Consider the following 13,592-nt stretch of genomic DNA (forward strand, 5'->3'; position numbering starts at 1 on the left):
TCCAGGGCCACCCTGTGTATCTCTGGGACGGGGTAAGGTGTGTAGGGTTAGGGGTTAGGATACCTGTAGTACTAGTGAGTCCAGGGCCACCCTGTGTATCTCTGGGACGGGGTAAGGTGTGTAGGGTTAGGGGTTAGGATACCTGTAGTACTAGTGAGTCCAGGGCCACCCTGTGTATCTCTGGGACGGGGTAAGGTGTGTAGGGTTAGGGGTTAGGATACCTGTAGTACTAGTGAGTCCAGGGCCACCCTGTGTATCTCTGGGACGGGGTAAGGTGTGTAGGGTTAGGATACCTGTAGTACTAGTGAGTTCAGGGCCACCCTGTGTATCTCTGGGACGGGGTAAGGTGTGTAGGGTTAGGATACCTGTAGTACTAGTGAGTTCAGGGCCACCCTGTGTATCTCTGGGACGGGGTAAGGTGTGAAGGGTTAGGGGTTAGGATACTGTAGTACTAGTGAGTTCAGGGCCACCCTGTGTATCTCTGGGACGGGGTAAGGTGTGTAGGGTTAGGATACCTGTAGTACTAGTGAGTTCAGGGCCACCCTGTGTATCTCTGGGACGGGGTAAGGTGTGTAGGGTTAGGGGTTAGGATACCTGTAGTACTAGTGAGTCCAGGGCCACCCTGTGTATCTCTGGGACGGGGTAAGGTGTGTAGGGTTAGGGGTTAGGATACCTGTAGTACTAGTGAGTTCAGGGCCACCCTGTGTATCTCTGGGACGGGGTAAGGTGTGTAGGGTTAGGATACCTGTAGTACTAGTGAGTCCAGGGCCACCCTGTGTATCTCTGGGACGGGGTAAGGTGTGTAGGGTTAGGATACCTGTAGTACTAGTGAGTCCAGGGCCACCCTGTGTATCTCTGGGACGGGGTAAGGTGTGAAGGGTTAGGATACCTGTAGTACTAGTGAGTTCAGGGCACCCTGTGTATCTCTGGGACGGGGTAAGGTGTGTAGGGTTAGGATACCTGTAGTACTAGTGAGTTCAGGTCCACCCTGTGTATCTCTGGGACGGGGTAAGGTGTGTAGGGTTAGGATACCTGTAGTACTAGTGAGTCCAGGGCCACCCTGTGTATCTCTGGGACGGGGTAAGGTGTGTAGGGTTAGGGGTTAGGATACCTGTAGTACTAGTGAGTCCAGGCCCACCCTGTGTATCTCTGGGACGGGGTAAGGTGTGTAGGGTTAGGGGTTAGGATACCTGTAGTACTAGTGAGTCCAGGGCCACCCTGTGTATCTCTGGGACGGGGTAAGGTGTGTAGGGTTAGGGGTTAGGATACCTGTAGTACTAGTGAGTCCAGGGCCACCCTGTGTATCTCTGGGACGGGGTAAGGTGTGTAGGGTTAGGATACCTGTAGTACTAGTGAGTCCAGGGCCACCCTGTGTATCTCTGGGACGGGATAAGGTGTGTAGGGTTAGGATACCTGTAGTACTAGTGAGTCCAGGGCCACCCTGTGTATCTCTGGGACGGGGTAAGGTGTGTAGGGTTAGGGGTTAGGATACCTGTAGTACTAGTGAGTTCAGGGCCACCCTGTGTATCTCTGGGACGGGGTAAGGTGTGAAGGGTTAGGGGTTAGGATACCTGTAGTACTAGTGAGTTCAGGGCCACCCTGTGTATCTCTGGGACGGGGTAAGGTGTGTAGGGTTAGGGGTTAGGATACCTGTAGTACTAGTGAGTTCAGGACCACCCTGTGTATCTCTGGGACGGGGTAAGGTGTGAAGGGTTAGGGGTTAGGATACCTGTAGTACTAGTGAGTCCAGGGCCACCCTGTGTATCTCTGGGACGGGGTAAGGTGTGTAGGGTTAGGATACCTGTAGTACTAGTGAGTTCAGGGCCACCCTGTGTATCTCTGGGACGGGGTAAGGTGTGTAGGGTTAGGATACCTGTAGTACTAGTGAGTCCAGGGCCACCCTGTGTATCTCTGGGACGGGGTAAGGTGTGTAGGGTTAGGGGTTAGGATACCTGTAGTACTAGTGAGTTCAGGGCCACCCTGTGTATCTCTGGGACGGGGTAAGGTGTGTAGGGTTAGGATACCTGTAGTACTAGTGAGTTCAGGGCCACCCTGTGTATCTCTGGGACGGGGTAAGGTGTGAAGGGTTAGGGGTTAGGATACCTGTAGTACTAGTGAGTCCAGGGCCACCCTGTGTATCTCTGGGACGGGGTAAGGTGTGTAGGGTTAGGGGTTAGGATACCTGTAGTACTAGTGAGTTCAGGGCCACCCTGTGTATCTCTGGGACGGGGTAAGGTGTGTAGGGTTAGGGGTTAGGATACCTGTAGTACTAGTGAGTCCAGGTCCACCCTGTGTATCTCTGGGACGGGGTAAGGTGTGTAGGGTTAGGGGTTAGGATACCTGTAGTACTAGTGAGTTCAGGGCCACCCTGTGTATCTCTGGGACGGGGTAAGGTGTGTAGGGTTAGGGGTTAGGATACCTGTAGTACTAGTGAGTTCAGGGCCACCCTGTGTATCTCTGGGACGGGGTAAGGTGTGTAGGGTTAGGATACCTGTAGTACTAGTGAGTCCAGGGCCACCCTGTGTATCTCTGGGACGGGGTAAGGTGTGAAGGGTTAGGGGTTAGGATACCTGTAGTACTAGTGAGTTCAGGGCCACCCTGTGTATCTCTGGGACGGGGTAAGGTGTGAAGGGTTAGGGGTTAGGATACCTGTAGTACTAGTGAGTCCAGGTCCACCCTGTGTATCTCTGGGACGGGGTAAGGTGTGTAGGGTTAGGATACCTGTAGTACTAGTGAGTTCAGGGCCACCCTGTGTATCTCTGGGACGGGGTAAGGTGTGAAGGGTTAGGATACCTGTAGTACTAGTGAGTTCAGGGCCACCCTGTGTATCTCTGGGACGGGGTAAGGTGTGTAGGGTTAGGATACCTGTAGTACTAGTGAGTTCAGGGCCACCCTGTGTATCTCTGGGACGGGGTAAGGTGTGAAGGGTTAGGGGTTAGGATACCTGTAGTACTAGTGAGTCCAGGGCCACCCTGTGTATCTCTGGGACGGGGTAAGGTGTGTAGGGTTAGGGGTTAGGATACCTGTAGTACTAGTGAGTTCAGGGCACCCTGTGTATCTCTGGGACGGGGTAAGGTGTGAAGGGTTAGGATACCTGTAGTACTAGTGAGTCCAGGGCCACCCTGTGTATCTCTGGGACGGGGTAAGATGTGTAGGGTTAGGGGTTAGGATACCTGTAGTACTAGTGAGTTCAGGGCCACCCTGTGTATCTCTGGGACGGGGTAAGGTGTGTAGGGTTAGGGGTTAGGATACCTGTAGTACTAGTGAGTTCAGGGCCACCCTGTGTATCTCTGGGACGGGGTAAGGTGTGTAGGGTTAGGGGTTAGGATACCTGTAGTACTAGTGAGTTCAGGGCCACCCTGTGTATCTCTGGGACGGGGTAAGGTGTGTAGGGTTAGGGGTTAGGATACCTGTAGTACTAGTGAGTTCAGGGCCACCCTGTGTATCTCTGGGACGGGGTAAGGTGTGTAGGGTTAGGGGTTAGGATACCTGTAGTACTAGTGAGTTCAGGGCCACCCTGTGTATCTCTGGGACGGGGTAAGGTGTGTAGGGTTAGGATACCTGTAGTACTAGTGAGTTCAGGGCCACCCTGTGTATCTCTGGGACGGGGTAAGGTGTGTAGGGTTAGGATACCTGTAGTACTAGTGAGTCCAGGGCCACCCTGTGTATCTCTGGGACGGGGTAAGGTGTGTAGGGTTAGGGGTTAGGATACCTGTAGTACTAGTGAGTTCAGGGCCACCCTGTGTATCTCTGGGACGGGGTAAGGTGTGTAGGGTTAGGATACCTGTAGTACTAGTGAGTTCAGGGCCACCCTGTGTATCTCTGGGACGGGGTAAGGTGTGTAGGGTTAGGGGTTAGGATACCTGTAGTACTAGTGAGTTCAGGGCCACCCTGTGTATCTCTGGGACGGGGTAAGGTGTGTAGGGTTAGGATACCTGTAGTACTAGTGAGTTCAGGGCCACCCTGTGTATCTCTGGGACGGGGTAAGGTGTGTAGGGTTAGGATACCTGTAGTACTAGTGAGTTCAGGGCCACCCTGTGTATCTCTGGGACGGGGTAAGGTGTGTAGGGTTAGGGGTTAGGATACCTGTAGTACTAGTGAGTCCAGGGCCACCCTGTGTATCTCTGGGACGGGGTAAGGTGTGTAGGGTTAGGGGTTAGGATACCTGTAGTACTAGTGAGTTCAGGGCCACCCTGTGTATCTCTGGGACGGGGTAAGGTGTGTAGGGTTAGGATACCTGTAGTACTAGTGAGTCCAGGGCCACCCTGTGTATCTCTGGGACGGGGTAAGGTGTGTAGGGTTAGGGGTTAGGATACCTGTAGTACTAGTGAGTCCAGGGCCACCCTGTGTATCTCTGGGACGGGGTAAGGTGTGTAGGGGGGTTAGGATACCTGTAGTACTAGTGAGTCCAGGGCCACCCTGTGTATCTCTGGGACGGGGTAAGGTGTGTAGGGTTAGGATACCTGTAGTACTAGTGAGTTCAGGGCCACCCTGTGTATCTCTGGGACGGGGTAAGGTGTGTAGGGTTAGGATACCTGTAGTACTAGTGAGTTCAGGGCCACCCTGTGTATCTCTGGGACGGGGTAAGGTGTGTAGGGTTAGGATACCTGTAGTACTAGTGAGTCCAGGGCCACCCTGTGTATCTCTGGGACGGGGTAAGGTGTGTAGGGTTAGGGGTTAGGATACCTGTAGTACTAGTGAGTTCAGGGCCACCCTGTGTATCTCTGGGACGGGGTAAGGTGTGTAGGGTTAGGGGTTAGGATACCTGTAGTACTAGTGAGTTCAGGGCCACCCTGTGTATCTCTGGGACGGGGTAAGGTGTGTAGGGTTAGGATACCTGTAGTACTAGTGAGTTCAGGGCCACCCTGTGTATCTCTGGGACGGGGTAAGGTGTGTAGGGTTAGGGGTTAGGATACCTGTAGTACTAGTGAGTTCAGGGCCACCCTGTGTATCTCTGGGACGGGGTAAGGTGTGTAGGGTTAGGGGTTAGGATACCTGTAGTACTAGTGAGTCCAGGGCCACCCTGTGTATCTCTGGGACGGGGTAAGGTGTGTAGGGTTAGGGGTTAGGATACCTGTAGTACTAGTGAGTCCAGGGCCACCCTGTGTATCTCTGGGACGGGGTAAGGTGTGTAGGGTTAGGGGTTAGGATACCTGTAGTACTAGTGAGTCCAGGGCCACCCTGTGTATCTCTGGGACGGGGTAAGGTGTGTAGGGTTAGGATACCTGTAGTACTAGTGAGTTCAGGGCCACCCTGTGTATCTCTGGGACGGGGTAAGGTGTGTAGGGTTAGGGGTTAGGATACCTGTAGTACTAGTGAGTCCAGGGCCACCCTGTGTATCTCTGGGACGGGGTAAGGTGTGTAGGGTTAGGGGTTAGGATACCTGTAGTACTAGTGAGTTCAGGGCCACCCTGTGTATCTCTGGGACGGGGTAAGGTGTGAAGGGTTAGGGGTTAGGATACCTGTAGTACTAGTGAGTTCAGGGCCACCCTGTGTATCTCTGGGACGGGGTAAGGTGTGTAGGGTTAGGATACCTGTAGTACTAGTGAGTCCAGGGCCACCCTGTGTATCTCTGGGACGGGGTAAGGTGTGTAGGGTTAGGGGTTAGGATACCTGTAGTACTAGTGAGTCCAGGGCCACCCTGTGTATCTCTGGGACGGGGTAAGGTGTGTAGGGTTAGGGGTTAGGATACCTGTAGTACTAGTGAGTCCAGGGCCACCCTGTGTATCTCTGGGACGGGGTAAGGTGTGTAGGGTTAGGGGTTAGGATACCTGTAGTACTAGTGAGTTCAGGGCCACCCTGTGTATCTCTGGGACGGGGTAAGGTGTGTAGGGTTAGGATACCTGTAGTACTAGTGAGTCCAGGGCCACCCTGTGTATCTCTGGGACGGGGTAAGGTGTGTAGGGTTAGGGGTTAGGATACCTGTAGTACTAGTGAGTCCAGGGCCACCCTGTGTATCTCTGGGACGGGGTAAGGTGTGTAGGGTTAGGGGTTAGGATACCTGTAGTACTAGTGAGTCCAGGGCCACCCTGTGTATCTCTGGGACGGGGTAAGGTGCGAAGGCCTCGTAGTCGGACTCAGAATAGAGTCGGTAACACACCCCGGGTCCCGTCCTGCCGGCCCGGCCTTTCCTCTGTTCAGAACTGGCTCGACTGATCCAGAACTCCTGCAGACGCTGCATCTTCGCCTTTGGGTCAAAACTCATCTCCTTCACCTTGCCTGGAGGACACATTCAGAGGTAATATATTGTGTCCTGTCTCTCCTTCACCTTGCCTGGAGGACACATTCAGAGGTAATATATTGTGTCCTGTCTCTCCTTCACCTTGCCTGGAGGACACATTCAGAGGTAATATATTGTGTCCTGTCTCTCCTTCACCTTGCCTGGAGGACACATTCAGAGGTAATATATTGTGTCCTCTCTCTCCTTCACCTTGCCTGGAGGACACATTCAGAGGTAATATATTGTGTCCTCTCTCTCCTTCACCTTGCCTGGAGGACACATTCAGAGGTAATATATTGTGTCCTGTCTCTCCTTCACCTTGCCTGGAGGACACATCCAGAGGTAATATATTGTGTCCTCTCTCTCCTTCACCTTGCCTGGAGGACACATTCAGAGGTAATATATTGTGTCCTCTGTCTCTCCTTCACCTTGCCTGGAGGACACATCCAGAGGTAATATATTGTGTCCTCTCTCTCCTTCACCTTGCCTGGAGGACACATTCAGAGGTAATATATTGTGTCCTGTCTCTCCTTCACCTTGCCTGGAGGACACATTCAGAGGTAATATATTGTGTCCTCTGTCTCTCCTTCACCTTGCCTGGAGGACACAGTCAGAGGTAATATATTGTGTCCTGTCTCTCCTTCACCTTGCCTGGAGGACACAGTCAGAGGTAATATATTGTGTCCTGTCTCTCCTTCACCTTGCCTGGAGGACACATTCAGAGGTAATATATTGTGTCCTGTCTCTCCTTCACCTTGCCTGGAGGACACATTCAGAGGTAATATATTGTGTCCTATCTCCTTCACCTTGCCTGGAGGACACATTCAGAGGTAATATATTGTGTCCTCTCTCTCCTTCACCTTGCCTGGAGGACACATTCAGAGGTAATATATTGTGTCCTGTCTCTCCTTCACCTTGCCTGGAGGACACATCCAGAGGTAATATATTGTGTCCTCTCTCTCCTTCACCTTGCCTGGAGGACACATTCAGAGGTAATATATTGTGTCCTCTGTCTCTCCTTCACCTTGCCTGGAGGACACATCCAGAGGTAATATATTGTGTCCTCTCTCTCCTTCACCTTGCCTGGAGGACACATTCAGAGGTAATATATTGTGTCCTGTCTCTCCTTCACCTTGCCTGGAGGACACATTCAGAGGTAATATATTGTGTCCTCTGTCTCTCCTTCACCTTGCCTGGAGGACACAGTCAGAGGTAATATATTGTGTCCTGTCTCTCCTTCACCTTGCCTGGAGGACACAGTCAGAGGTAATATATTGTGTCCTGTCTCTCCTTCACCTTGCCTGGAGGACACATTCAGAGGTAATATATTGTGTCCTGTCTCTCCTTCACCTTGCCTGGAGGACACATTCAGAGGTAATATATTGTGTCCTATCTCCTTCACCTTGCCTGGAGGACACATTCAGAGGTAATATATTGTGTCCTGTCTCTCCTTCACCTTGCCTGGAGGACACATTCAGAGGTAATATATTGTGTCCTCTCTCTCCTTCACCTTGCCTGGAGGACACATTCAGAGGTAATATATTGTGTCCTGTCTCTCCTTCACCTTGCCTGGAGGACACAGTCAGAGGTAATATATTGTGTCCTCTGTCTCTCCTTCACCTTGCCTGGAGGACACATTCAGAGGTAATATATTGTGTCCTGTCTCTCCTTCACCTTGCCTGGAGGACACATCCAGAGGTAATATATTGTGTCCTGTCTCCTTCACCTTGCCTGGAGGACACATTCAGAGGTAATATATTGTGTCCTGTCTCTCCTTCACCTTGCCTGGAGGACACATTCAGAGGTAATATATTGTGTCCTGTCTCTCCTTCACCTTGCCTGGAGGACACATTCAGAGGTAATATATTGTGTCCTGTCTCTCCTTCACCTTGCCTGGAGGACACATTCAGAGGTAATATATTGTGTCCTCTGTCTCTCCTTCACCTTGCCTGGAGGACACATTCAGAGGTAATATATTGTGTCCTGTCTCTCCTTCACCTTGCCTGGAGGACACAGTCAGAGGTAATATATTGTGTCCTGTCTCTCCTTCACCTTGCCTGGAGGACACATTCAGAGGTAATATATTGTGTCCTGTCTCTCCTTCACCTTGCCTGGAGGACACATTCAGAGGTAATATATTGTGTCCTGTCTCTCCTTCACCTTGCCTGGAGGACACATTCAGAGGTAATATATTGTGTCCTGTCTCTCCTTCACCTTGCCTGGAGGACACATTCAGAGGTAATATATTGTGTCCTGTCTCTCCTTCACCTTGCCTGGAGGACACATTCAGAGGTAATATATTGTGTCCTGTCTCTCCTTCACCTTGCCTGGAGGACACATTCAGAGGTAATATATTGTGTCCTGTCTCTCCTTCACCTTGCCTGGAGGACACATTCAGAGGTAATATATTGTGTCCTGTCTCTCCTTCACCTTGCCTGGAGGACACATTCAGAGGTAATATATTGTGTCCTGTCTCTCCTTCACCTTGCCTGGAGGACGATCCTACCACCCTGGGCCAAACCCGGACGACGCTGGGCCAATTGTGCGCCGCCCTATTGGACTCCCAATCACGGGCCGTATGTAATACAGCCTGGATTCAAACCAGGGACTGTAGTGACGCCTCTTGCACTGAGATGCAGTTGCAGTAGACCGCTGCGCGCGCGCGCACACACACACACACACACACACACACACACACACACACACACACACACACACACACACACACACACACACACACACACACACACACACACACACACACACACACACACACTCGGGAGTTCCAGGTCGTGGTTGGGTTGTCTTACCCGAGTCGACGACAAAGCGCACCCCGTCGATGGTGACAGACGTCTCTGCCACGTTTGTAGAGATGATACATTTTCTCACTCCCGGAGGAGAGATGTCAAACACCTACAAGAAACAGCATATAATACACGGTACCATGTTTTAGACCCGATGCAGATGGATTATGATTTAAAGCATTGTTGTAAGTCATCCAGCATGGACTTGGGTGATACAGGCACTTTTATAATCATCAGATTTAATTTGTACTTTATAGCTGCACAGGTGAGATACACAGGTCCCCTGTCCCATAGACCTGTCCCATAGACCTGTCCCATAGACCTGTCACATAGACCTGCCCCATAGACCTGCCTGTCCCATAGACCTGCCCGTCCCATAGACCTACGTGTCCCATAGACCTGCCTGTCCCACAGACCTGTCCCACAGACCTGTCCCATAGTCCTGCCCCATAGACCTGCCCCATAGACCTGCCCCATAGACCTGCCCCATAGACCTGCCCCATAGACCTGCCCCATAGACCTGCCCCATAGACCTGTCCCATAGACCTGTCCCATTGACCTGTCCCATAGACCCAGATTCATACATGTGGGGCTGTGAACTGAGCTCAGTGTGTCAGGGACCTGTTACTGTACCTCATCCCGCTGTACCGCTGCCGTACCTCAACCCGCTGTACCGCTAACGTACCTCATCCCGCTGTACCGCTACCGTACCTCATCCCGCTGTACCGCTACCGTACCTCATCCCGCTGTACCGCTGCCGTACCTCAACCCGCTGTACCGCTAACGTACCTCATCCCGCTGTACCGCTGCCGTACCTCATCCCGCTGTACCGCTGCCGTACCTCATCCCGCTGTACCGCTGCCGTACCTCATCCCGCTGTACCGCTGCCGTACCTCATCCCGCTGTACCGCTGCCGTACCTCATCCCGCTGTACCGCTGCCGTACCTCATCCCGCTGTACCGCTACCGTACCTCATCCCGCTGTACCGCTGCCGTACCTCATCCCGCTGTACCGCTGCCGTACCTCATCCCGCTGTACCGCTGCCGTACCTCATCCCGCTGTACCGCTACCGTACCTCAACCCGCCGTACCGCTACCGTACCTCATCCCGCTGTACCGCTGCCGTACCTCATCCCGCTGTACCGCTACCGTACCTCATCCCGCTGTACCGCTGCCGTACCTCATCCCGCTGTACCGCTGCCGTACCTCATCCCGCTGTACCGCTGCCGTACCTCATCCCGCTGTACCGCTGCCGTACCTCATCCCGCTGTACCGCTGCCGTACCTCATCCCGCTGTACCGCTGCCGTACCTCATCCCGCTGTACCGCTGCCGTACCTCATCCCGCTGTACCGCTACCGTACATCATCCCGCTGTACCGCTAGCCGTACCCATCCCGCTGTACTGCTGCCGTACCTCATCCCGCTGTACTGCTACCGTACCTCATCCCGCTGTACCGCTACCGTACCTCATCCCGCTGTACCGCTACCGTACCTCATCCCGCTGTACCGCTACCGTACCTCATCCCGCTGTACCCGCTACCGTACCACATCCCGCTGTACCGCTACCGTACCTCATCCCGCTGTACCTCTACCGTACTTCATCCCGCTGTACCGCTACCGTACCTCATCCCGCTGTACTGCTGCCGTACCTCGTCCCGCTGTACTGCTGCCGTACCTCATCCCGCTGTACTGCTACCGTACCTCATCCCGCTGTACTGCTACCGTACCTCATCCCGCTGTACCACTACCGTACCTCATCCCGCTGTACTGCTACCGTACCTCATCCCGCTGTACTGCTACCGTACCTCATCCCGCTGTACTGCTACCGTACCTCATCCCACTTTACTGCTACCGTACCTCATCCCGCTGTACCTCATGCACTGTACTGCTACCGTACCTCATCCCGCTGTACTGCTACCGTACCTCATCCCGCTGTACCTCATCCCACTGTACTGCTACTGTACCTCATCCTGCTGTACTGCTGCTGTACCTCATCCTACTGTACCTCATCCTGCTGTACTGCTACTGTAGCTCACCCTGCTGTACCCCATTCTACTGTACCTCATCCTGCTGTACTGCTACTGTACCTCATCCTGCTGTACCTCATCCTACTGTACCTCATCCTGCTGTACTGCTACTGTTCCTCATCCTGCTGTACCTCATCCTGCTGTACTGCCACTGTACCTCATCCTGCTGTACTGCTACTGTACCTCATCCTGCTGTACCTCATCCTGCTGTACTGCCACTGTACCACATCCTGCTGTACCTCATCCTGCAGTACTGCTACTGTACCTCATCCTGCTGTACTGCTACTGTACCTCATCCTGCTGTACTGCTACTGTACCACATCCTGCTATACTGCTACTGTACCTCATCTTGCTGTACTGTTACTGTACCTCATCTTGCTGTACCTCATTCTGCTGTACTGCCACTGTACCTCATCCTGCTGTACTGCTACTGTACCACATCCTGCTATACTGCTACTGTACCTCATCCTGCTGTACCTCATTCTACTGTACCTGATCCTGCTGTACTGTTACTGTACCTCATCCTGCTGTACTGTTACTGTACCTCATCCTGTTATACTGTTTACGTACCGCATCCCGCTGTACTGTTACTGTACCTCATCCTGCTGTACTGCTGCCGTACCTCATCCTACTGTACCTCATCCTGCTGTACTGTACCTCATCCTACTGTACATCATCCTGCTGTACTGCTGCTGTACCTCATCCTACTGTACCTCATCCTGCTGTACTGCTACTGTACCCCATCCGGCTGTTCTGCTACTGTACCTCATCCTACTGTACCTCATCCTGCTGTACTGCTGCTGTACCTCATCCTACTGTACCTCACCCTGCTGTACTGCTACTGTACCTCATCCTGCTGTACTGCCACTGTACCTCATCCTGCTGTACTGCTACTGTACCTCATCCTGCTGTACTGCTACCGTACCACATCCTGCTATACTGCTACTGTACCTCATCCTGCTGTACTGCTACCGTACCTCATCCTGCTGTACTGTTACTGTACCTCATCCTGCTGTGCTGCTACTGTACCTCATCCTGCTGTACCCCATCCTACTGTACCTCATCCTGCTGTACTGCTACTGTACCTCATCCTGCTGTACTGCTACTGTACCTCATCCTACTGTACCTCATCCTGCTGTACTGCTGCCGTACCTCATCCTACTGTACCTCATCCTGCTGTACTGTACCTCATCCTACTGTACATCATCCTGCTGTACTGCTGCTGTACCTCATCCTACTGTACCTCATCCTGCTGTACTGCTACTGTACCTCATCCTGCTGTTCTGCTACTGTACCTCATCCTACTGTACCTCATCCTGCTGTACTGCTACTGTACCTCATCCTGCTGTACTGTACCTCGTCCTGCTGTACTGCTACTGTACCTCATCCTGCTGTACTGCTGCTGTACCTCATCCTGCTGTACTGCTACTGTACCTCATCCTGCTGTACTGCTGCTGTACCTCATCCTACTGTACCTCACCCTGCTGTACTGCTACTGTACCTCATCCTGCTGTACTGTACCTCATCCTGCTGTACCTCATCCTGCTGTACTGCTACTGTACCTCATCTTGATGTACTGTTACTGTACCTCATCCTGCTGTACCTCAGTCTACTGTACTGCCACTGTACCTCATCCTGCTGTACTGCTACTGTACCACATCCTGCTGTACTGCTACCGTACCTCATCCTGTTATACTGTTTACCTACCGCATCCTGCTGTACTGCTACTGTACCTCACCCTGCTGTACTGTTACTGTACCTTATCCTGCTGTGCTGCTACTGTACCTCATCCTGCTGTACCTCATCCTGCTGTACTGTTACTGTGCCTCATCCTGCTGTACCTCATCCTGCTGTACCGCATCCTGCTGTACTGCCACTGTACCTCATCCTGCTGTACTGTTACTGTACCTCATCCTGCTGTACCTCATCCTGCTGTACCTCATCCTGCTGTACTGCCACTGTACCTCATCCTGCTGTACTGCTACTGTACCTCATCCTGCTGTACCTCATCCTGCTGTACTGCCACTGTACCACATCCTGCTGTACCTCATCCTGCAGTACTGCTACTGTACCTCATCCTGCTGTACTGCTACTGTACCACATCCTGCTGTACTGTTACTGTGCCTCATCTTGCTGTACCTCATTCTGCTGTACTGCCACTGTACCTCATCCTGCTGTACTGCTACTGTACCACATCCTGCTATACTGCTACTGTACCTCATCCTGCTGTACCTCATTCTACTGTACCTGATCCTGCTGTACTGTTACTGTACCTCATCCTGTTATACTGTTTACGTACCGCATCCCGCTGTACTGTTACTGTACCTCATCTTGCTGTACCCCATCCTGCTGTACTGCTACTGTACCTCATCCTGCTGTACTGCTACTGTACCACATCCTGCTATACTGCTACTGTACCTCATCCTGCTGTTCTGCTACCGTACCTCATCCTGCTGTACTGTTACTGTACCTCATCCTGCTGTACTGTTTACTGTACCTCACCCTGCTGTACTGTACCTCATCCTGCTGTACTGTACCTCAT

The 13,592-nt window shown here is 52.4% G+C and overlaps 1 protein-coding gene across 1 annotated transcript in view; it reads right to left on the reverse strand.

Moving 5' to 3' along the window:
* dhx34 (DEAH (Asp-Glu-Ala-His) box polypeptide 34) overlaps nucleotides 1-13,592 on the reverse strand; it is a 36,706-nt gene that overhangs the window by 14,481 nt on the left and 8,633 nt on the right. Inside the window, exons 5-6 of the mRNA XM_082956513.1 lie at nucleotides 9,031-9,133; nucleotides 6,002-6,219 (exon numbers count right to left, since the gene is read on the reverse strand). Coding sequence (XP_082812639.1) covers nucleotides 6,002-6,219; nucleotides 9,031-9,133 — 321 coding nt within the window. The remainder of the gene's footprint in view (nucleotides 1-6,001; nucleotides 6,220-9,030; nucleotides 9,134-13,592) is intronic.

Source organism: Salmo salar, chromosome 09, assembly GCF_965601325.2.
Source record: "Salmo salar chromosome 09, fSalSal1, whole genome shotgun sequence".
Taxonomy (NCBI): domain Eukaryota; kingdom Metazoa; phylum Chordata; class Actinopteri; order Salmoniformes; family Salmonidae; genus Salmo; species Salmo salar.